The sequence below is a fragment of the Vitis riparia genome, unplaced genomic scaffold, assembly GCF_004353265.1.
Source record: "Vitis riparia cultivar Riparia Gloire de Montpellier isolate 1030 unplaced genomic scaffold, EGFV_Vit.rip_1.0 scaffold824_pilon_pilon, whole genome shotgun sequence".
NCBI lineage: Eukaryota > Viridiplantae > Streptophyta > Magnoliopsida > Vitales > Vitaceae > Vitis > Vitis riparia.
In genome coordinates, this window is record NW_023269803.1 from 15,517 (window position 1) to 41,192 (window position 25,676).

The window sequence follows — 25,676 nt, forward strand, 5'->3', positions numbered from 1 at the left end:
GTTTTTAGAATGATTGACAATCATAGCTTTAAAATGCATCTAAATATTTGAGAAAAAACCCATTTTTGTGATATTTCATATCAGTTAAGGAAAATAAGTTCTTAATACTATATATGTAGTAGAAGCGAGTCATTATAAATGGTATTAGAACTAAGTCCCAACTCCACTATGGAACTTTATCCCATCTTGTAAGGAGTGTTTGCTTGTCTGACTCCATAATGTCATAGGACATGACAAAAGATGTCATGCCTATAAGGGGGTTGTGATATCCCTCATCAGTTCAAAAAAAAATGTTTTGACACTATATATGTAGTGAGATCCTTTTAACTATTTAGACACGTTTAAAGTTATGAGAGTTTATTAGTTAGGAAAAGAAGTTCTTAATTATATATGTAGTAAATTCTTTTTATTATGTAATTATGTTTTAAAGTCATAAGGGTTTATTAGGCCAACCTAAAGTAGACAATATATGCATGAGAATGAGTGAGCCATTACAAGTTCGGAGTTGTAATCAAAGTCAAATGCAAATTTTAAGATAATTTAGATAAAATTTGAGGGATTGACACTTTCTAAACCTTCAAAGTAATGATTGGTTAATTATGGGACCAATATTTTCTAACTTAAACTACCCTTGTTTTAAAGAGTAGGAAGATTAATGAATTTCTTAAATGCACAAATTTTTATTTAATTAAAATTTTTTATAATTCCATAATTATCTTTTGTCTATTAATAAAAGTATTTCTAAAATACAATTCTCAAATATACAATTCAATTGTACCATACTAGCAATCACTTCTACCTTTAATAAAAAGTTAGAAATTATAATGTTATTCTAAACTAGGCTTTAATCTCAATTAATAAGCTGATTATGAGTAGAGATTTTTTATTTTTAGAGAATGCCAGTTAGAGATGGACCACAAAAGACAATAAAGGAAAAGGCATTTTAATCAAAGAACACTTTGTGGAAGACAATGAATATTAGAAGGATTTTGCAATAAATGTCTATCTCAACTACACTTTCTCCTATTAGAAAATTTTCTTTACAAATAGAAATAGAGTAGCAATCTAAATCACAAGGATGCTCAAAATATTCTCATATTATGCCTCCACATTTAAAGATTTTGAAGTCATGAAGGATAAAGAAATTACTGATAGAAATTTTAGTTAACTTCTAGTTATTTGCATATTGTGGCCCAATTCGAATAAAGAACTAATAAGTGATAAGAGGTAAATTCAAATAATGAATGAAGAAATTCATTCAATAGAAAAAAAAAACAACACATGTGAACTACCCAATCTACTAGTAGGAAAGAAACCTATTGGCATTAAAATGAGTTTATAAAACAATATATACCTTATCATAAAATTAACCAATTTAACCTAAAATTGGTGGAAAAAGACAATAATGAAAAGCCAAGTATTGATTGTTTGGAAGTATTGAATACATGGCAACAACTTCCATAACATGTTAAGTAGTTAAGCTTTACTGGACAATTAGCGAGTTAAAACATGAAGAAAAAAGATTATACAAAATATTTTGTATAATAATGAGTTTGCTATGACATTGATAAAGAATTTGATGTTTTATAGTAAAAGCAAATATATATATAAGCATCAAGTTCCATAATATTAGGCAAGATATGAAAAATAGTAGAATTGAGCTCAAGTTTTGTAGATCAAAAGAACAAGTTGTAGATACTTTTATAAAGCTATCAAATCTATTGTGTACGATGAGTCCAATACGATGTTTAGTGCATGAAAAAACTTTTTATTTTTGAAAAATAAAAGTATATTTTTAAATCACACCTGTTGATACCTGGTCAACTGAGGATGGATTCTTCCCTTAAACGTGTCAATGAAAGCTCCTATTCAGATGATGGAATCTGGATGTCTTGCTTTCCTGCACAAAAATGTTCGGACAGGTTGTCCGAACACACCCTCAGAAGTTCAAGTCAGCCTAGAGACCTTGAGAGAGAGAGAGAGAGAGAGAGAGAGAGAGAGATCGAGTCAGAGAACTCATCTTCCTCTTTGCTCTATTACAGTAGGGTTTTTATAATGTTCAAATGAGGAGTCAGGTTCCACAATGTTGATCTGGCCCTTGTGGTGATGATTGTGCAGTGGTGACAGGGCAATCATCACGTTTGCAAAGTGGTTGGGGGTTGTGTCAAATGGCGCATCATGACACAGTTTTTCGTCCCTTCAACCTTGCTGATGACGTGAAACTAAGCATGCCTACTTACTAAAGTAGACGTGATGATGGGAAGAGTCCCATCAATCAATCTGGTGTCAGTTAGCCATGGTCTTGTATATCAGAGAAGACTTGAGGCTATCAGGAGAGTGCGGGCTGCTTAGTGGCGCAAATAGTCTAGACAGGATGTTCCCAAAGGCCTCGAAGATCGTCTGGGTAGTGATGAAAAAAAGTGACACGTGGCTCAACTAGACAACGCCACGTAGACAGATGCGTGGAAGCACTCCTGGGTCAACACATGGGATATGCCCCCCATAATGCCCCCTTCAGCATACACTTGTGTCCGAGCAGGGATGGACGGGCTGAAACTATCCTTTAGAATCCCTTAATAGATGTGAGACACGTGTCAATTAATTTTGAAAAGAGATAGTTCGCCGAGACAGGCGACCTGTTGTTTTGAGGTGTGTTGCCTGACGGTTGTCTTTTGGGATCCCTAGGGTTTTGGTCCCTTATAAATAGGGGATCCTAGACCTTTGAGAATACCTTTTGGACGTTTCACCCTTCTAAGGTTTTTCCTTTTTCTGCCATTATCCTCTTTGCTCTACATTCAACAACCTTTAGTCACCATCGTCATGTTGTCCTACCATTCACTTTCTCTTACGGTTCTTGTGTACTGCAACTCCGATGGCCTTCCATTTTTTCGGTTACTCTGCCACTTTCCCCAGTCTTGGGCTCATGAGGGCTTAGCTTCTACCAATAGTGTTCTTTCTGAACATTGGTAAGCCTTCATTCATCATACCAGTTCTGTATTTTTACTACTTGATTGCTATTGGGGATTTTTTGGAGTTTGGACTTGTTGCTTAGTTGCGGTGTACATAATGTAGGGTACTTTTGGTTTTTTTTGTATAGGGCGGTTGTTGCTAGTGATAGGCTTGGTGAGGTCTAAATAGGACCGAGGCTCTTGTAGTTTGTTTTTTAGTTAAGTTAAGGTCCTTGTGGGGTATGGTTAAAGGGGGAGACCCTTGGATGGGGTCTGCCTTGTGGGTTGAGTTAGGGCTTTGTCCGAATGGGCTTTGAGTCATTGTGGGTTGGTCTTTGCACAGTTGAAGTATTGTTTACAAAGAAGAGGGTTGGGTGACTCCTTTATAACATCCGGTCGTTATGTTATGCAGGTCTTACTCAGCCCGCCACTTCAGCATGCCAACAGGGAGGGGAGTTGTTTCTACCAGTGAGGCTAGTAAAGGCAAAAAAGGTGTCCAACCAAGAGAAGGCATCGAACGGATAAATGAGTAGAAGTCCATCGAACTCCTTACTGCATGGGAGTTTAGGGATCATTTTCGCGTTCCACTCAAGCTTGTTATTCGTTTGATGGGTGGCAGTCCTAGGTCAACCAAGGAGGAGTCTTTTAATGTTTATTTTTTCACCAAAGAGCAGTTTAATGTCAGGCTCCGTTTTCCTCTTCCTCCCATCTTCAAATAGTTTTTCCACTTCACAAAGATTCCCCCAACCTTCTTTCATCCAAACGCGGTGAGGATACTGGTAAGGTGTAGCATCTTGAACATGCTATACCAATTGGATCTCTCTTTGATAAAGGTTATGTTCGTCTACATGATCAAGATGAGTCAAAATGAAGTTTTCAGTTTGTCAGCTCATATTCCGTCACTACAGTTAGTGACCGGACTTCCAAATTCTACCAATGGCTCAACAAAAGGACACATCATCGTTCCGAGCCCTTGGGCTAGTTCATACAAGAATCCGGATCATGCTTTCGAACCACATCGTTCGTTGGGGATTCCGGGCAGAGAGAATTTTTATATGCTTATTTTCTCGTTTATGATTATAGGGTTGTTGTTGACGTGCCTTACTTGATGCTTTACAGGAAAGATAAAGAGAGGTTGACTGGTAGAGTGGGTAGACAAAACATCTTTTGATCGGCTGAACAAACTGTTTGTGATCTCTACTGGTGAGCGGGATCATGGGACCCTCCTGACTGATCAGAATTTAATAGCCTTGGTTCGGGACTCAGAGTCATACGTTGTCCCCACTCTTCCACATTTTGTAACTAGAGTGTTGGTGCCCGAAGAACAGTTTATGTTGAAGGACCTCCCCTTCTATGAGGAAGCCCAGGCAACAAACGCGAAGGCAAGGCAAGATCGGCTTGTTTAGAGAGAAAAGAAACGCAATGAGGGCATGGTAAGACAAGTTCAGGGTGGGAGTCGTCCGGCGTCCAGCTCCACTGCTCACCCTCCTTCTAAAAAGAAGTCCGTCACCCGACCTGTTGAGAAGGCCTTAGACTTGTCCCCATCATCTTCATCTCATTCTCCACCCTCTAAAGAGGTTGGCCCCGATCAAGACTCAATCGGCTTGCCATCCGTGGAGGGCCGCTCGAACCAGGAGCTTGAGCCAATGATTTCTTGCATAAACCTTGAGCCAGAAGAAGAAGAGGCGCAAATGGCTCTAAACCTGAGGGTCGGTCTCAAGGAAAGGCAACGTAAGCACCTTTTTAAGGCTCTTCCAGATACGCCTCCGCCTACCAAGAACAGTTGTTCAGAGGCCCCTCATGAAAAGCCAACTCCAGACGTCCCTATGGTGTAAGTGCCCCATTCTGATACTGTCAGGCCCTGCTAAGAATTGGAAGTGAGACCTTCTATAGAGAACACTTGCTCGGTGGGAGACAAGGCCCCTACAGCTATTCCGAGTGGCAATGCCAAGGAGAAATACATTCCAGCTACTCCTTCAAGCTAGTAGGAAATAGCGTGCTACTAAAAATAGTTCTTTGCTTTACTGCGCCCAAGCCTCCAGCATCTGGCGTGGACGAATTCTTCTCGTTGTCTCGTCATCATTTCGTCGACCTACTTGGCACCCTCACATTGCTAGTGTGGTTCGCCCCTCCCATGTCACTCCAGAGTCTGCACTCTAGTGTATTTATCCACTGTTGAAGTATATTGTTGAGGAGATAACGGAAGTAGTAGGTTTTACTCCTCTTTTGCCCAAGTTTGCTTAATTGTCCGGCTCTGATACCTATTTTACTATTGTTTCAGGGGGTGGTTGCTATTCAAGCAATGATGCAGCAATGAAGCTTGCTCCTCAAACGGCTGGAGGTTGCGGAGAGTATGCGGGTATTTCTTACCCGGAAAATAGATACCAGTGAAGAACTTTGTACTCAATTTGTGCATGTAGAGAGCGAGCTGGCCGCTGTCCGAATAGCAGTCACAGATGCGGAGAAGCTGCTAAAGGAATTGCAGAAAGAGATGCAGGTGGCGAAGGTTGAGGCTTGTTGAATAGGAAATGAGAAAAAGGCCATAGAAGCCAAGTGCAAGGGCATTGAGCAGGAGAGGGGTCATCTAAAGAAGGAGCTCGAGGATCTCCGAGCAACATTTGAGGCTCAGAAGAAAGAGCTTAAGGAGCTCCGGGTCGGGTTCACTACTGAGAATAAGGCACTGACTGAGGATTATCAGAAGCAGGTGGACGAGATGTTCTTCTACGGCTACCAGTGCTGTATGAGGAAGAATGGCATCACACAAGATATCCCCACCTATCCCTCTGATGATGAAGAAAATACAGCAGTTAGTGGCCCCGCCCAATGAGACAATGATCCGGATGCTCCTGGTCCCTCTACTGGGCAATGATTTGTATTTTTCCTTTCTTCCATCCGGCTATGTCCGGATTTGTAATGAACTATTACATTTATCAATATATATACTTTTTATTCTACTTGCGCTTTTTGAATGAAGCTTCTTTCTATTTACCCATTTTATTGATAGTACCACTTTAAGTTAGCCATATTCCATCTAGCGTTTACCAATGGTAAGCCCTTGAATCTCCGTCCTTAGACAGAATATAGGGTTCCTCCCAATTTTCCTAGAGTTTCCCAACTCCCCTTTCGATCGTGTTCTCAAAGACATTTCTGAGGACTAGAGTCCCAATCTTAAAGGTGCGTGGCTGGACTTTTCAATTGTAGTGGGCAATTGCTCTTTGCTGATAGGACGCCATCCGGATGGCCGCGTTCCCTCTTGTTTCATTTGCCCAGTCCAGGTGTCTTTCAAGTTCCAGATTCTCATCCCTCTAGCCTTGGACGGTAGTCCGGGCTGTGGGCATGCCTACTTCTATTGGGATAACTGCATCCATCCCATAGGCGAGGGCAAAGGGAGTAGTTCTTGTTGGTCGTCTGGGCGTTGTTCGATAGGCCTACAGGACCTCGGGTAGTTCATTTATCCACCTTTCTTTGGCTTTTTCCAACATTTTCTTTAGTGCAAAGAGCAGGGTCTTGTTCGTTGCTTCTGTTTGCCCGTTGCTTTGAGGGTAGCATGGAGTGAAGTACAGATTTTTTATCTTTAGTTCCGAACAAAAGGTCCTAAAAGAAATATTGTCGAATTGTGGTCCATTATCAGCTACGATCACTTGCAGGATCTTAAATCGACATATGATGTTCTTCCAGACAAACCTAAAGACGTCTTTGTTTTTTTATGTTGGCATAAGCTTCGAACTTTACCCATTTGCTGAAATAGTCAATGGCCACAAGAAAGAACTTTTTTTTAGCAGCAACAACGAGTAGGGGACCAAATATGTCCATTTCCTACTACGCAAATGGCCAAGGGCTTGTGACCGGATTGAGGACCTCTAAAGGCATGTGAGGAATGGGGGCGTGTCTTTAGCATTGATCACATCTCTTGATGTAGTTTGCAACGTCTTGTTTCATGATGGGCCAATAGTACCTTTGCAAATGAGCATAATGTGCTAAGGTTCGCCCTCCTATGTGATTGACACATACACTTTCATGTAGCTCTACCAACACATACTGTGCATCCATGTCATTTAAGCATATGAGATACGAACCTCCAAAGGATCACCTGTAGAGGCTATCCTCGATTAGGGTGAAGCGGGCAGCTTGCATTTGAACCTTATGAGCTCATTTGCTTTCTTCAGGAAGATCTTTGGTTCAGAGATACGTCTTGATTTCGTTCATCCAACCGACGTCTGCCTCATTGGTATTGCACACGGGTGCGACTGCTATGGATGACGCGACCTAGAGGTAGATGGGCAATAATACTGCTCCCTTTATAGGGAGAGTGGTAGCTACTCCAGCTAAAGCGTGAGCCTGAGTGTTTTCTAAGCGAGGGATTTTCTTGATGGCCCACTTTGTCAACTTGTCTAGTCCAATTTGGACTTTTGAAAGGTACTGGGTCATGCGTCCGTTCTTGGCTTCATATTCTCCTTGAATTTGCCCAATGACGAGCTGGGAGTCACTGCATATTTCAAGCTTGGATGCCAACATGGTTAGTGCAGGGTTCGGCCTGACAAGAATAGCCTCATATTCAGCTTCATTATTATAGGTTGTAAATTCGAGCTGGATAGCCTATTCCAGTTGTTCTCTGGTTGGGGATTGTAAAAGAAGGCCCATTCTAGATCCTGAGGCCCGGGATGCTCCGTCAACGTATAGAATCCACCACCCTTTTTTGGGAGGATTGGTACCCTGATGAAGTTTTTGAGGTGTTTCGGCTATAAAGTCAACTAAGACCTGTCCCTTCATTGCCAGCCTGAGTTGACACTTAATTCCATACTCACTAAGTTCAATGGCCCACATCGCTAGTCCCCCAGATATATCTGGTTTGTGCAGAATGTTTAAGAGTGGTTGATTCGTGAGTATAGTCACTTGATGAGCTTGAAAATAGGGGCGGAGTTTTCACGCGACACTCCTCAAGGCCAAGGTTGTTTGCTCCATCTTTGAGTACCGGGTTTCTACGTCAACTATTGTTTTGCTTACGTAGTAAACGGGTCTTTGCTCCTTGTCATTTACGCAGCGAAATAAAACAACACAGTCAAATACTGCCAGGTACATGTACAACTGTTCTCCAAGTTGAGGACTGCTCAGAATGGGTGGTTGAGTAAGATAGCGTTTAATCTCCTCGAATGCTATCTCACAGTCACTTGTCCACCCTGTCACGCTAGCTCCTTTCAATGTGAGGAAGAAGGGCCTTAATTTGTCTGTAAATCGAGCTATAAAGCGTCCCAACGCAGCTAGGCGGCCCGTGAGGCACTGTAACTCTTTTTTGGAACTTGGGGAGGATGTCTCCATGACGGCCCTGATTTGGTCCGGATTGACCTCTATTCCTCTTTGTGTAACCATGAATCCTAGGAACTTGTCTGCGCTAGCTCCAAAGGCGCACTTGGCTAGATTCAGCTTCATGTTGTATGCTTTCATCAAATGAAAGGTTTCTTATAAATGTCGAGTGTGCTCGCTCCTGGTTTTTCTTTTTACCACAATGTTGTTAGTATACACTTCCACAGTCTGACCGATTAATGGCCTAAAAATCTTTGTCATTAACCTTTAGTAGGTGGCTCCAGCGTTTTTAAGTCCAAAAGGCATGACCTTATAGCAATATTGTGTGGTGTCACGAAGGAAGTCTTTTCCTCGTCTAGTTGGAACATGGGAATTTAATGGTAACTGGAGAAAGCATCTATGAAAGAGAGCATACCTTGCTCGGTAGTGGAGTCGACTATCTGGTCTATTCGAGGCAATGGGAAGCTATTCTTTGGGCAAACATCATTCAGGTTGGTGTAATCAACACAGACTCGCCATTTACCTCCTCTTTTTTGGGACAACTACCACATTTGCCAACCGCTCCAGATACTCTACTTACCTTATGAACCCAGCCGCCAATAACTTTTCTACTTCGGTTTGGATGACTCTTTGCCTATCCGGGTGGAAGCGTCTAACCTTCTAGCGAATAGGTTGTGAGGAATGGATTACATTAAGTCGATGTAAGGCTATTGTCGGATGGATTTCGGGCATATCTGAAGGAGTCTAGGCAAAGACATCCTTGTTCTGTTGAAACACATCTTCAAGAGCTTTTGCTTCCTTTGATGTCAGGAGAGAGTTGGCATAGGTAAAGTGATCATTCTCTTCTAAGATACGCATGATTTGTAGGGGGTCAACCGTCGGCGGATCTCTCTCCGCTAGGTTCTTTAATTACTATTGCTCCAGCGCGCCCACTGGTTCTGTGGGTGGCTCACCATCGCTGGTGGACCCGACCTCTCATGCTACTTGGTAACATTGACGCGTGGCCAGCTAGCTCCCATAGAGGTTAATCTGTTCGTTCTCAATTAAGTAACTTACCATTTGGTGATACGTTGAGAGGATGGCCTTCATGCCATGCAGCCATGTGCGCCCCATGATGGCGTTGAAAGGAGCCAAGTCTTCTACCACCGAAAATTGCACATTCAGGATAATTGGCCCAGCTTGGACAGGCAACACTATGTCTCCCAAAGAGGTGGTTAAAGCTCCATTGAACCTTGATAGTATCCGCCCGGGATTTTCAAGTGTCCAGCTTTGACCAGCTTTTCCATTATGTGATGTAGACTTATGCATTGCTCTGTGGTGTGGCCATGTTCCTTATGATATGCACACTTTCTGCTCTAATCCCTTTTAGCCAGATCCGTCCTTATTGGCTCTGGCCATCTGAAGTCAGATAGATCTCGAATTATGGGGAGTAGCTTGTTGTATGAAATGTTGAGGGGAGTGAGGCTGGTTTGGTCTAACTACTGTGGTCCATCTTGCCCTTTTCCCGTTTGTCTTTGCTGCCCCGCGATTTTAAAGCTTTTGGCTGAGTCGTTCTTGGCAAGCTGGTTGGTTACCAGGACCTACTGGGTAGCTGCGCAAACGTCATCCTTGAGCATAGAGTATTTATTCGCTCATCTGAACAAATCGTCCATAGTCGTCGGAGGCTTCTTGGTGAGAGATACAAAGAAGGTGTACTCGGGCAGATACTCCTTTTAAAGATTTTCAGGACGGCGTCCATGTTCTAAGATTCCACTTGGAGCACGGCCTGCCCGAATTGCTTCATGAATTCCCTCAGTGACTCATTTTCCTGCATCTTTATGTTCTGTAGGATACTGATGTTCTGGTTATGCTTTGCTAAGCACAGGTATTGTCCCACAAAGGCCTTTGACATATCCCAAAAGTTATTCACGAAGTTCATCGGGAGGTGGTGAAATCATGAAAGAGTTTGACCTTTGAAGCTGGCTAGAAAGACTTTGCACAATAACGCGTCATTTCCTATATCAAGGGTCATGAGTTTCCTGTAGTGCATGATATGGTCAAATGGATCGTTGGTTCCATCATATGTAGAGAATTTTGGAACCATGAACCCTCTTAGGGGCTCGTAGTTTATGATATCAGGGCTGAAAGGTGTGGATAGCATGTTATCCAATCACCTACTGATAGAGCTGAGGGGACCCCTGCTGACTAGATCCCCGAATGGTTGTTGTACTAGCAGGTGAGTGGACTAGTCAATTATGACTAGTTTAGTTGAGGGGCCAGGACATGCCTCCTAGGTCGTCGCTATATGCGACTTCCCCCATGCTAGGCATCTGAGGCCCTAGCGCGCATTGCATCCAACAGCTGAGACTTCCTATCGCACCTCTTTTTCGATGAGATGCGAGTGGAGTCAGAGCTCTCATCTTGCTGCATGGGGCAGGCTGGCGGGGATCTTTTTTCAGGCTGCATTCCTTGTTCAGTATGGAGGAAATTTGCATTTCTAGGATACGTTGCCTCCTCGTTTTGCATGGAGTTAGCATGCTAACTTCTATGCTGTGGACTATGAGGGGGAGCTAATGAGGATACCTGAATACGCAACACTTCGTTCTCTTCCCTGAGTCTCCTTGTCTCTTAGAGTAGGGCTTGCATCTGTCTCTCGCTCTCATGCTGGCGTCTTTCCATACTCTCGCGCTAGTTGAAGTAGTCTTCGCTACCCATGGTCGATCATCGACTTCTGGAAGGTGTTGACATTTGTATTTCATTCCCACAAACGGCGGCAATGTTAATAGTTAGTCAACTGAGGATGGACTTCTCTCTTAGACGTGTCAATGAAAGCTCCTATTTAGATGATGGAATCTGGATGTCTTGCTTTCCTGCACAAAAATGTTCGGACAGGTTGTCCGAACACACCCTCAGAAGTTCAAGTCAGCCTAGAGACCTTGAGAGAGAGAGAGAGAGAGAGAGAGAGAGAGAGAGAGAGATCGAGTCAGAGAACTCATCTTCCTCTTAGCTCTATTACAGTAGGGTTTTTATAATGTTTAAATGAGGAGCCAGGTTCCACAATGCTGATATGGCCCTTGTGGTGATGTTTGCGCAGCGGTGACAAGGCAATCATCACGTTTGCAAAATGGTTAGGGGCTATGTCAGACGGCGCATCATGACACAATTTGTTGTCCCTTCAACCTTGTTGATGACGTGAAATTGAGCATGCCTACCTACTAAAGTAGATATGAGGATGGGAAGAGTCCTATCAATCAATTTGGTGTCAGTTAGTCATGGTCTCATATATCAGAGAAGACTTGAGGCTATCAGGAGAGTGCGGGCCACTCAGTGGCGCAAATGATCCGGACAAGATGTTCCCAAATACCTCGAAGGTCATCCAGGTAGTGATGAAAAGAAGTGACATGGGGCTCAACTGGACGACTCCACATGGACAGACGTGTGGAAGCACTCATGGGCCAACAGGTGGGATATGCCCCCCACAACACCCCTAAACATGCTCATTGTTTTTTTCTGTATCTTCAACTGTTTTCTCCCTACATTCTCGATGGGTTACTTTAGAGAGGAACAATTTTTATTTAGTTTTTCCTTTAGAAATACTCTCTATTTCGAAAAACAGGCCTAGAAACAACTTTCACTTTTTATGGAAATTGATCACTCAATAATTTTATAAAATCATGAATTAATTTAAATAATTAAGATAATTATATATGGTGAATCACGTCGGATATATCAAACTAGGACAATTTCCACCGATTGAAATTGGGGGGTCAACCTGACAATGCAAAGGGGACCAATATGGCAGTGCCAACCTTATCCACATATCAATCAATAAATAAAAAGGGAAAAAGGGAGCATCTATATTCAAAAGACAACCATATATTCAACCTTGCATCAATATATCCATTCACACTTTGCTTTTGGGTGTAAGCTTAATCATTATCACAGATTCACGGTGCAAGTGAGAAGTTACGGAATAGTAACTGTTCTTTACTTCACTTAGGTAAATTGATAATCAAAGGGTACATGATCAATTGATTGACGAGCACACTTTGCGAATTTCACCCTCTGTCCCAGTCTTCACCCCAACGTTGCTCATCTTCACCATGGACTTTCCAAACTCGACGTTGAAATTCAACCCACTCAACCCTCTAACCCCCAGGAAGCGCTGAACAAAAGTTTTGGTGGAAGCATCCGTCCATAACCTCTGATCAGATTCCAGCACTCCACGTCCATTCTTCAAGTTTGTAAAGAAAGATGCGTCAAATGTGTTTGAGCTACCAGTGTCCAGTGCAACCCGTCTGCTCGCATCTCCATTAGCTGGACAGAGGGCTTGTAGCTGAGTTACGAATGAGGCATCCATGGAAGGGTCAGCGCCATTTGTAGTCGTGGTACTGAAATTGTATAGTCTATATCTGAAGGTTTGGCATGCTGCAGTTCCAATGGTGTGTCCTCCTATTTATATATAGTCACACAAACAAACAACCACTTTAGTTAAGTTTCCAATTAAGCAAGGTTACTGATTCTTACTTTCATTCATTATGGTTCCAATATCTATTCTTACCAACAAGAGTAACCAGATCTTGATCGTTGAGACCCTTGTCAGCAAACTTTTTCTTTTGGACTTCAACAGAGTCGCGAGGGCCAGGCAAATTGTTAACATCAGATGCCAATGAAACTAGCCCATCTCTACGTCCCGTAGGCACTTTCCACGTGAGTCCTTTAGTCTGCATATATAGTGAATTATAACACAATTAAGTATCGGAAGGATATCAAGATATTGCAAAAGCGTATATTGAATGCAACGTGAAAGTTACCAGAACCACCGAGTCCCGGGCAGCGAGGGCAAGAATATCAGCGCAAGAGACCACTCCAGGGCAAGCAGCTTCGATCTGGGTCTTGGCATCATCAATAACATCATATCCTTTTAACGGACTGTTTGGTATGGTTGTTTTCTCGGTGGAAGTTCCATTGATAAGGATAGAAGCATCACAGCCCCTGACAAAGCAGTCATGGAAGTGCATGCGAAGCAAGCCAGGGGCAATGGCTGGATTGGACTGGAAATGGGAATTGACAGTTTTCTGAACAATGGATTCAGCTTGAGGACATGTACGGGAATAGAAGCCAACCCTAGTGCCTTGGCCTTGCACCAATGGAGCAGCCATGGCTATTAGCAGGAGAGACAACAATGTGGGAGTTTCCATTATGATGACAAAATGATATGTAATCAAGGTAATAAAGAAGAGAAGCAGGCTTAGGGTTCGGTATATAGAAGCAATAGATATGCGAGTAGAGTGTTATGGAATTAGGTTATTGTTGGTGCTGTGGGAGGTGAAGCCTGAAGGCATGCAAGTATATATAGGCAAAAGACTGAAGTCAAAACGCGGAAAGAAGTAAACAAAGGCGGCTACTAGGACCATGATGAGGGAATATTAGAGGTGGAGGGCATTTCTTGTGAGAAATAAATGGTATCAGCATAAGAAAGTATATTATTTTCAAATACATAAGGAAAAAAAAAAAACATATAATTTTATTCTCAACAAAACTTAATGTGAGAAATTAGCAAATACAAGCATGCAATTTCCCTTTTTTAATTAGAAAAATAATGATAATTTGATGTGCAATTTATGTTTTGATTTTCTTTTTCTTTTTTTTAAGATTATATTTGGTTCTGAAAATTTTAAGAAAAATTATTAGGAAAAGAAAATAGAAAAGAAAATTAAAAAAAAATTTAAAATTATTATATTATTTTTATATATTATTTCAAATTTATTAAACTTATTTTAATTTGATATAAAGATTAAATAATTTTAAAATATATAAATTTCTAAATAATTTTAAATATGTTTGATTTCTTAAAAAATTTTTATGGTATATTTAAATATATATATAAAAAAATCATTTTCTTTAATATTTTTGTTTTTTTCTTAATTTTGTGAATTGGATACTTCAATTGAACCCCTACTCTTAAATTTTATTTTTCCTCGAATTCTATAATTAATTAAGGTTAAAATATAATAATAAGTAGGACTTAATAGGCCCTCAAGAATCAAATAACAAAATGGTTAACGACCAATAATATACTACTTCCTTTTTTCAAATTTCATGTCAAATATGATTTTGGGAATTATGACAAATGAAGGCTTAGAGAAATTAAATGATAATTTTTGAAATTGGTTCGCAAGAGGTGGCATCCAAGAAATTTCCTCACAATTGTCTGCTTGGTCAACAGGTCTTCCACTATGGAATGTGGACGTCCCAATCTCAATGTATATCTCAAAATAAAGGCCCCTCCCACTACTCCTTGTACGAGACAAATAGTCACCAACTATTTGCCCTTGTAGAAAAGCGAGGCGATGGTGCGTCATTGTTGAAAAGCGAGGCTAATTATTAAATAACGCTTTATTTAATTTATTTAATCTATTCAATTATTAGATTTTATTCAATGGTTAAACCGAGTTCGATCTTCTTTAATTTTATATAATTAATTTTCTAAAGCATGTTTATGATTCAATTTACTAACCTATTTAAAATAAAATTTTGAATTAAATAAATCAAATATGAGTTAAATCGATGGAAATTATAATCAAGTTAATTAACATCATTATTAAATAGGTCAATTCCCCATGTTGGTATTTGACTTAAAAAGTAACGAATTTCTTAAATGAGTTAAATAAATTAATATGAATTTAATCCAAATACGATTATAATTAATTCAAAACCATGAAAAAGTATCAAATTTGAATCATATTAAACTTTGTCTACCTATTTTTTAAATTTTTTTTTTAATTTTTTGTTGTGGGACCTTCTCTCTAGCCTAAAATTTGTATTATTAATATTATTTTCTCAGCTAGAATCAAAGTTTAAAATATCTGTAAATACGGATATATCAGTACTTAGATTTTATGAATATATTAAAAATGTCGGATAAATATTGATGGATATTTTGACAAAAATATTTATCAAACCTTAGAAAGCTTTAAAAAAAATGATAAAATAAAGAAGAATACACATATTAAATTTATTTTATTAACATAATTGATATAAATATAATTAAAGATAATATTTATAAATTTTTTTAAAAATAATTTTAAATTTCTTTAATATATTTATATTTATTTATTTTAAAAATTAAAAACAATTTTTATTAAAATATTATATTACATTTTAAATAAAAATTTAAATTAATTTACATAAAGTAATTTATTTGAGATTTAGTTTCTAAAATCTTATTACAAATTTGCACTAACAACTTTTCTATTAATGGGACTTGTTAATAGTGGAGAAGAGACCAGTGTGACTTCATGAGGAAGACGAAACTTCAACACCCAGCAATGCGCATCAACTCATTTGAAGGATAAGGGACACCACAATAGCCACTTTCACACATAGAATAATTATAATAAATTAAAAATTAATTTCCAATGAAAGCTTTTCTCTGTACTAGTAGCAATGTCAAACTCCCCCATCTAGTGCAAACAAACTTGTGAGAAGGTGATGGACAAACTACAAGTGTTAATAGTAATAAAAATTATCGTCATAAAATAAGTAGGAGTTTGTGAGTTTCAGAAACTGGGTTGTAGAAAGTGAATATTTCTCGTTGTACTAGAAAAAGGATCTTAAGTACTTGTACATTGGTTTTTTTTATATTTATTTTAATTGACTAACTTCCTATCTGAAGACGTTCTTAACAAACTTTGGTTTGTTACCGCTGATCTTGGATCGTAGCAGTTGATCCCAAGTAGTTAGCTTCTTGTGGCTTGGGTCTTCTTCTTGTTGATCAACTAGGTCTTGTCTCTCATCCCCCCTCAAGCTCATAGGTGAAGGAACAACTGAGAGCTTCATTTTGAAACTAAGGAAATAGGAGCTTGAAATATGTTTAGTGAAAATATCAGCAAACTATTCGAATGAAGGAATATACTGAATGATGAGTTGTTTACTAAGAACTTGATCCCGTATAAAGTGAAGATCCAACTCAATGTGTTTGGTCCTAGCATGGAACATTGGATTAGCAGCTAAGTGAGTTGCCCTTTTATTATCACACCAAAGTAGAGGTGGAGAGGAGGAAGAGAGACAAATTTCTTGTAAAATAGATTGAATCCAAATAATCTTCGAAGCAATAAATGCAAGAGCACGATACTCGGATTCTACACTACTGCGAGATACAACCTTTTGTTTGTTGGAGAACTGATACTAAATTCGGATTAAGGAATATGTCACAGCCACTGGTGCTGCTTCTGTCATCTGGACTAGATGCCTAATCGGCATAAGTATATCAATGAATATCCAACAAGGTGGATTGTTGCCTCTGAATGCCATAGGATAAAGTACCCTTGAGATATCGCAAAATTCGTTTTACAGCAAACCAATGAGTAGTGGTAGGTGTAGCCATGAACTAACAAGCTTTATTAACGACAAATGAAATGCCTGATCTGGTAAATGTAAGGTATTGAAGTGAACTAATTGTGCTTCGATATAAGGTGGCATCCGAGAGAGGTTCACCATCAAGATGAGACAACATTTGTCCTAGCAATCCTGGAGTAGTAGCAGGCTTGGAGTCTAACGTGGCAGTGCGAATTAAGAGGTCTTGTGTGTACTTGTGCTGATTGAGATGAAACATAGTACCATGATGGACTACTTCAATGCCCAGTGCACACCAAGTCATTATGTGGCCGTGCTGTAACCATGGACACATAGATTGCATCCCAACTCATCACCCACAACTTTCAATTTCTCTACATATCCCTTCTCCATATCTTAGTTTTTAGCCTTCTCTGCTTACTTCATTCTCCAGTTTTGACCTCCCTCACACTATAAATACTCGGAACTCGCTCCCACTATGTAAATCACTCCACTCACTACCAAAATCCCTAGACCATGGCAGCCTTCTTCAAGAGATCATCCATGTTTGTGTTTCTCTTGCTTGCCAAAGCCTTTGCATTGGTGCATGGCCAAGGCAAAAGGGTTGGTTTCTATTCAGCTTCATGCCCTCAAGCTGAATTCATTGTTCAGCTAACTGTTGCAGCTCATTTCCAATCTGATCCAGCCATTGCCCCTGGCCTGCTTCGCATGCACTTTCATGACTGTTTTGTCAGGGGCTTTGATGCTTCTATCCTTATCAATGGAACGTCCACCGAGAAAACAACCATACCAAACAGTCTTTTAAAAGGATATGATGCTATTGATGATGCCAAATCCCAGATTGAAGACGTCTGCCCTGGGGTGGTCTCTTGCGCTGATATTCTTGCCCTGGCCGCCCGTGATGCTGTGGTTCTGGTACTAATCAAGCATGTTTTTTTCATACTGTATACAACATGTTCGAATATATATGATTTTTTGAATGTTACATGCAGACCAATGGACCACGCTAGCTAGTGCTAACGGAACGAAGAGATGGGCGAGTTTCATTGGCATCCGACACTAACAATATGCTAGGCTTCACTGAATCCGTTGCCTCTCAAAAGAAAAAATTTGCAGACAAGGGTTTTAATGATCAAGATCTCGTTACTCTTGTTGGTATATTAGCCGATAATTATTTTTGAAATAATTTTCTTTTCTCTGAAAGAAAAATACATACTTGGCAATCAAAAAATAAAAAACGACTTTTTTTATTCTTAAAACAAAAAATAAAGTGTTTTTAGATAACACATTATATTGTTTTTAATTGTTTTCACTTGTCTTTTAAAGTTGCTTTAAAAAATAATTATACAGAATAATGTTTTCTAAATATATTAAAAACATTGAAAATATGTTAAAAATATTTTAGGTTTTCCATCAAAATTTTATTCTATAAAATACTAAAAAAATAGTTTTTAAAAAGTATTTTCAAAAACTGTTTTTCAAATCTGTTTCCGAAAACACTTCCAAAACAAATGACTTAAAGTTCATTTGACAACAATTCTAAAAAATACTTTTAATCTTTTTAACACTTAAACCTTTTTATTATTTAAGTGTTAAAATTATTAGAAATATTTTCTAGAATCACTCCGAAACTTACTTTTAATGCGATAATGAACCAAAGTTAGAATTATTAGTACTGCTGCTTATTCTGTAACCTAATTCCATGTGTCTGTTTGTGTGAATATATATATATATATATATATATATATATATATATATATATATATATATATATATAGGAGGACACCATCGGAACTGCAGCATGCCAGTCCTTCAGATACAGATTATACAACTGCAGCAATACATCAGAAAATGGTGGTGACCCTTCCATGGACGCCGCATTCGTTTCTCAACTACAAAAGATGTGTCCAGCCAACCGTGATGGGAGTAAGCGTATTGCACTAGACACAGGTAGCTCCGACAGATTCGACGGATCTTTCTTTACAAACTTGAGGAATGGACGCGGAATACTGGAGTCGGATCAGAAGATGCGGACAGATGCTTCCACAAGAGCTTATGTACAACGGTTCTTGGGGCTGAGAGGGGAGCTGAACTTCAACATGGAGTTTGGGAGGTCCATAGTGAAGATGAGTAATTAGTTTAAGACAATTAAAAGTTGTAATGAGTTTGACTGGGTCATTTTGATTTTCTTCTTATAGGCATAATATACTACATTGTTTCTTCTTGTAGCAAGTCAATCACAATAAATTTGAACAAAAGAAGAAGCTATGATTGGATTTAAATCCATACATGCATTCTTATATGCATGCAACTTGAAGTAACTTCAGCAGTTATCAAATCAACAAAGTAGATTAAGTTACTGAAAATATAAATAAAAATACCTTCCCAGGCTAAGAGAAAAAACTGCAAAATTTGTGTCAAGGCATTAAGGTATCAAGACCCAAAGACATAGAAAAGGCAAATATGAAAGAGGGAGAACATGAGGAAACTTAACAAAAGGATTGGTCCTTCTCATAAATCTTCATATTTATTAGATATTTATTTATTTCTTTTGAAGCTATGATACCCTATTTATAATATTGCAGTGAGAGTCACCATAAAAGTCAATGTTATCTAAAATGTCATCATAAAAAATAAGGATAATTTTCTTTTGAACCTAGTTGAACCTAAAAATTTAATATTTGACCTATAAAAGTTGCATAATTGATGAGGAGGATATAAAATATGAAGAGACCGATATACCCTTCAAAACTATTTTCTTCCATAATGTTGAGAAACTTTTTTATCTTAATTTTTTTTAATAATTATTCTAAAAAATTATTATTTTTAGAAAACTAAATTTTTAAAAAATATATTATAAAAATATATCATTTAAAAAAAAATAAATTTGACATATTATCAATCATTTTTTATATACACAATTTTAAATATATATATTTTCCAAGATGTTTGATTTTTAAATAATAATAATTTATTTTTATTTTTTTTGGAAAATGGTGAATTTTTTTTTAAATCACTAAATTATATTAAATTTTATTGAGATTTGCAAATAAAATTTAAATTAATGTTTTTCTACTTTTTTTTTTCATAGTCAATAAATGTCATTTTTGAAAAGATAAAAACTTTATTTTCTTCTTCTCAATTTTCGCACTTCCTCTAAGTTTTGAGCTTAAATAGGGAACTTATATAAACCAAAGTGTTCGTGGCATTCTCGAGGGCTGTCTCTAATCCCAAGATATACAAAGCTTAATTTTTTGGTCAAACTAGATCCAAAACACAATTTTCCCTAAAAATATACAAGTATTCAAATATCATTTCATTTTATACAATCCTATTAGCATTTTTTTTATGATTTTTTTTTTTTTTTGTGCTAATTCTCTCAAGGAAATATTACTTTAGAATTCTAAAATGACTATGTAAAACCACAAATATTACAACTACAATTCCATTGTGATGATCACGTGATACCATCTAATATTAATTGGGAATTTATGTTCAAAAGTTTAAATATCTACTTAAAAACTAAATATATTCACTTAATAATATTCAGTAAATTTTTAAATTTGAATATTTGCCTAAAAAATTTACAAATAACATTTTTTATGCCTAAATTAAAACATGAGACCTCATGCCTATCATTTCCTTAAATCTTCCACCTAAGACATGTCGCATGGGAAAAATAAAATTTAGTTGATATTCATTTTATTTCTTGTATAATTTTTCTTTATAATAGTAGTTATTTTTATATATTAGATTAACGGTTAAAGCAAGATGTTTTTAGTATTCTACCTTTTTATAGGCATATTAAGAAAATATGTTAAACACAACTATAATAGACGCACCAAATTACACATGATTAGAAAAGTTTCTACTTTTTGTATGTAATTTTTTTTTTTAAATAAAAAATATTCAAACAAAAAATTAGATATATATTTACCAAATGTTAACTAAATTAAAACAATTAGTCCATTAAAGTTATATTAAGTTTAAAGATAGTAGAACTTGATCTTCAATACTTATATTTATTAACTTATATTATGATTTATAATTACTTAATATTTAATAAGTTGTTTATGTTTTTTGCTACGTATAAAGTTATATTTATCAATTTATATTTATTGTAATTTATTATTATTTTGCATTTAATATAACAGTTAATTAGGATCTCAATAGAAATAGTTTAGGCTTATTTTTAAGTTCATAGAAGTGTTATCATTTTCACGGGTTTACCATGAAAATCTGAGAAGAAAAAAAAAGACCTAATAGCCAATCAAGAAAGCTTACAAGCAAGTAAGTAGTTTTATTGTCCTTCCAGTGGTTGGTAGTCTCTTTTGCCTTCCAATTGACTTTTAATGCATAGCAATTAGCAGAAGGCTTTAGTGAAGTTTTCTCTAAAATAGACTTATATTTATTTTTTATACCAGAAGTTCAAGGAGCTTACAAGGTCCAAGAAAACCAAAGCCCTTGTAAAGCAGTTTCTTTATAAACCAAGAAGCCTTCATGCAATTTTAGACTGCGTTTGGAAGTGATTTTAGAAAATATTTATAGTATTTTTAACACTTGAATAATAAAAATTTTCAAGTATTAAAAATATTAACAGCTTTTTAAAATCACTATCAAACGGACTCTTAGTCTAATATAGTCATCTAGGGATAGTGATCCATTTTTCCTAGCTTTTACTAATCTTTATGTTTTTAATTTACACCAAAAGACCAGGAAAGTGGGGTATAAGGAAAAATCATTCACAAGAAAGAAATCTAATTCACTATAGCCAACTAGTTCATTGTTGATCCTCCACTATTTACCAAAGGAACTATAGTTACATCCATAACTCACAATGTAGGAATTATTAGAAGACAGTGATCAACCCTATAATAATTATTGTTAAATATCATACCACACTTTTTTCATTTAAATGAAAGGCCACTTATAAGACTTTAAATGAAAGCCCACTTACAAATTAAAATGAGTGACCAGAGATCAAAAGTGTCTAATCCTATCTAAGTGTAGAAATGACCTCTACTCCTTCTAGTCTTTATAAAATCTTCCTACTTCAAATCAAATAAGGAAAATGAAACAAAATAACTATAGTAGAAACTCAACACCTTCATTTCTACAAGCATTTTATTAACCATGAGCTTTGGTGATGAAGATTAATACTGGATTCATAAAATTGCCTAAATTATTCACCAAGTATTTAGCTTTGCTTGCAAATCTACCCATATAAATAAGGTGTCTAGCAAAGATAAATCTATTAAAGATTCTGACTAGATGGTCACACATCCATAGCCAACCACTAATACTGAACAAAGAACTCACTTGTGGCTTGTTGGTGCATGAATTTTTGTGTCTTTCACATCATTGCCAAAAACTGCTAGTCCTATTCTCTTGGAGAACTTCCCTGCAACATCATCAAATGTGAGCAAAAAAAATAAACCAAAAAAGTATGTGTTGCAGCCACTTTGTTTGTGGCCAAGCGAGCTAGTTCCAGAATTAAAAAACAAACTCTCTAAGAAATTCAAACTGCCAGGCTCTCCCCCAATATTTTATTTAAACAAATTTTGGAAAAACTAAAACCACTACTGAAAATAATTTTCTTGTCTTGAATCATCAATATAAAATACAACTATTTTTCCCTATTTTATGATAAACAAAATCTCCAAGAAAGACCTAAAATAGTTAGTTTATTATAACTATTTTGTCAACCTTTTGCTTTGAAGTTCTCCAAATGAAAACAAACCACGAACACTCAACTTCTAAAATCAATAACATATGAGATAATTCATGGTAGTTTATTATGCAATGCTGCATAGATCAAAGGGTTGCCTACAATGCTGCAGTGATGAGGAAAATAGTGAGCAATGTTCAGTGCCTCAATTCTCTGTTATGATAAGACTAAGAAAGCTTACTTGAAGGTTTTACTTAGAAATCCAAGTACATGGCTACTCATATTATTGAAAAACAAGTCACTGCAGTAAACAAACCTATAAGCACAAAATCTAAGTACAGGTCAGTTGCTATTTTCTTGTTTAGAGAGATCCTAATTACTTGTTTAAAATAATTATTTGAATATATAGCTAAGAAATATAAAATTTTTCCTACAAGTCATAACCATCACTAAGAATGGAAAACCTCCCTATCAGCAAAAAATCCAAACACATGCTCACAAACATATATAACATATAAAACAGAGATATGACATTTAAAGCTTTAACCCACTGCTTCAAGTCTTTGAAAAAGTACTCCAATTTTGTTCCCTTCATATATAGTAAAAAAAATAACCAAATGGGAATGTTCTCCAAACTATTAAACAAATTTAATTTAACAAGACTAATGCACTAACATTATGGATACTCAAACCTTGAGCTCTCACTAAATTCAATATAATCAATAAAAAGAATTCTAGTCCAAAGATGCCCACTGGAGCTGCAGAGGACATACTTTTCGATACTGAATATTTGCACCAGCATTCTTTAAAAACCGAATTACTCCATATAAACATCTTTCTTCAGCACAGAACTTGAATGAAAAAAGTAAACATGGCTACAAGGTAGAATAATCTAAAGTTCAGAATGTTTCTGCTCCAAGACTCAAGGCCTCTTGCAAACAAAATCCATCTAAAAAATATCTTATAAGGAGAGAGAGAGAAAACAATGGTCAACAGGCAATCCACCCAGTTTTTTTAAAACTGTGCAAAGGACATATAAGGGAATCCACTTTCGCCCTATATGACAACCAGAAGTGTTCGCTAAGGTGGGTCAAGTCTTGGAGATTGGCCCACAGAAAAAACCAAAAAAAAAAAACATTTCACTATTGATTATATCTATCCTCAAATCAAAGCATCAAGTGATATTTACATGAATGGAAGCAATAAAACAGAGAAGTCAAGTGAATTGAACATAATTTTTTTTTTTTTTTGCCTTTTTTGTTAATCACATCATCCATCATTTCAGATCTTCTTCTGGAGGTAGAAAGGTAACCAATAAACTTGGAGATGGCAAGTCCCGGAAGAGGAATTGTATAGGACACGTAGTATAAACTGAGACACATATACTACCATTCCAATTGAAAACAGAGACCAGAAACCCCTGCCTGGCATTGTAATTAGTCTACTAGATATTTCCCCAAGAGCTGAGCCTTCATGGATTTCCAACCTTGTTATATGCATGGTTTGTATGACAAATTGGGTTGCACCTTTTAATATATATATATATATATATATATATATATATATATATATATATATATTTTAAAATTGAAAAGTCATATTGCTCTGCATCAATTTGAATGAAACAACTGGTAGCAAGCTCAAAAAGCAATAGCCTAAGTATTGCAAAGATTAGATGAAGGAAGATAAGTCTCATCCAAAATTCACTGAATCAGTATGATGTGTACAATAACAACTATTTTCAGTTCTACCTCATCCTCCATAAACATTGATGTATCATCTAATTGAGTCAAAAGTTTATGTTTTGTAAATGAAAAACCTTGGGAAAAAATAGAACATTAATCTTACCTAAGGTGAATGGAGGTTGAGCCCTCATGCACCAGTCAATTTCTTCCTAAATCAAACAGCTTTCACCTGTACATGTGCACTTTTATTGTGGTTTTAACTCATATACGTGCACTAGTAAACCTTCTTTGCTAAAAAATTAATTCATGGAGGTAATGCTCCATTCGTCCCTTTTAGTTTTCTTAGAAGCCAAACAGAGCAACAATTAAACAATAAAAAACTGGTCATCCACTAAACAAAAGATAAAAGCTAAATTCCATTTCCCTCTCCTCCATTTCTCACCTAACCAAACAACGCAACTACAAAAGAATACAAAGCCATGGTTGTAGAGAAAGAAACTATTTTAGAAATTTTCAGAGAGAAACTGTGTATAGGAATTTGAAACCTCTGGATTGACTTATAGTGTTGATGGATTCTTGCCTTTTGGAGAATATTCTAATGAAATATAGGAGTTGGATGTTTGGAAATTCATCACCTTATATCACAAAGATTTGAGGATTTCATTTTCAAGAAGGTCAGTGTGATGGCTGGAAAAAACACAGGTTTAAGGTCGATGAATAAGGTTGCCCACCCAAGGTTTTTTATTGCTCGAGATGTGAGGTGCTCATCTTTCTGGGGTATCAAGGTGCAAGGGTTAGAAGGAAAGGAAAGAGAGCTTTATATAGGAGTAGAGGAAATGACGTTTCTAAGAAGTGCCATGATTGCGTATTTATGTCAAATGTATTCTATGACACTTTCTTAAGCCCCAGGGTTACCCAAATTATATATAAGCGCCATTATACTTTCGTTCAAGCGCCAATATTAAACTATGACTAATAAGCATCAAGGTAAACTCATTTTTTCTTAAATCATTGACGCTTCTTAAAAACGTCAAGAAATAAAACGTCCTTAAATCAATTTTTTGTAGTAGTGTCAGCTTACCATGTTTAATGATCAGGTCAGGGTAGGCACCATGATCAGAGTAGTTTGGGAGGCTTTCAAGTTGGTAGTCAAAAGAATCAAATGGTGATACAAATCCTCCTACCTCACATACTGGTGTGAGGTTGATGTGCCTTTGTGCCATGAGTTTCAATATAAATAGGGCTAAGCTTTCTAGTAGTGAGGGCAAAGAGTATGACCCTCTTGTACTTGCCATAACTCCTTTATTGAAGTCTCCTTGATGATGGTGGTATCTACCATGCTTTTAATCCACTAAGATGAGGATGAGCCATTTTTGTATTCCATTAGATTTTAGAGACTACCTTGATGAATGGTGCCCATGTGGGGCTTTTTTCTTTTGTCATACTGTTTTAGATAATTGCACGTTGATGTGTATGTATGCTTAAGGAAATGTGCTTTGATCCATGATTGATGAGATTGGGGAAGGATGTGTTTAGTGTTGCAAGCGTGTGGAGCCCCTTCCTTGGCCAGAGGAAGTGGTCAAATTATGACCTTGATCTCTAGGAGAGGTTGGTGATCCTACAATAGGGATCATTTAAGGTCTTGGTTGCTTGGCAAGACCAATCATAATTCTAATAAATATAGACCAAGCAAGCTTTGGCTAGTTGATTGGCTTAAGTTATCTTCTGGTGTTGGGG

General features: G+C 37.1%; 1 protein-coding gene and 1 pseudogene across 1 annotated transcript; one reads left to right on the forward strand and one right to left on the reverse strand.

The window, feature by feature from the left end:
• Positions 1-12,084: 12,084 nt before the first annotated feature.
• On the reverse strand, positions 12,085-13,535 carry LOC117910721 (peroxidase N1-like). The gene is made up of 3 exons (XM_034824836.1): positions 13,043-13,535; positions 12,790-12,952; positions 12,085-12,680 (listed from the first exon to the last, which is right to left on the reverse strand). The coding sequence occupies exons 1-3, from the start codon at positions 13,427-13,429 to the stop codon at positions 12,256-12,258; spliced, it is 975 nt and encodes a 324-aa protein (XP_034680727.1). The 5' UTR covers positions 13,430-13,535; the 3' UTR covers positions 12,085-12,255.
• A 3,567-nt stretch (positions 13,536-17,102) lies between these two features.
• Positions 17,103-18,724, forward strand: LOC117910719 (annotated as a pseudogene).
• Positions 18,725-25,676: the final 6,952 nt, after the last annotated feature.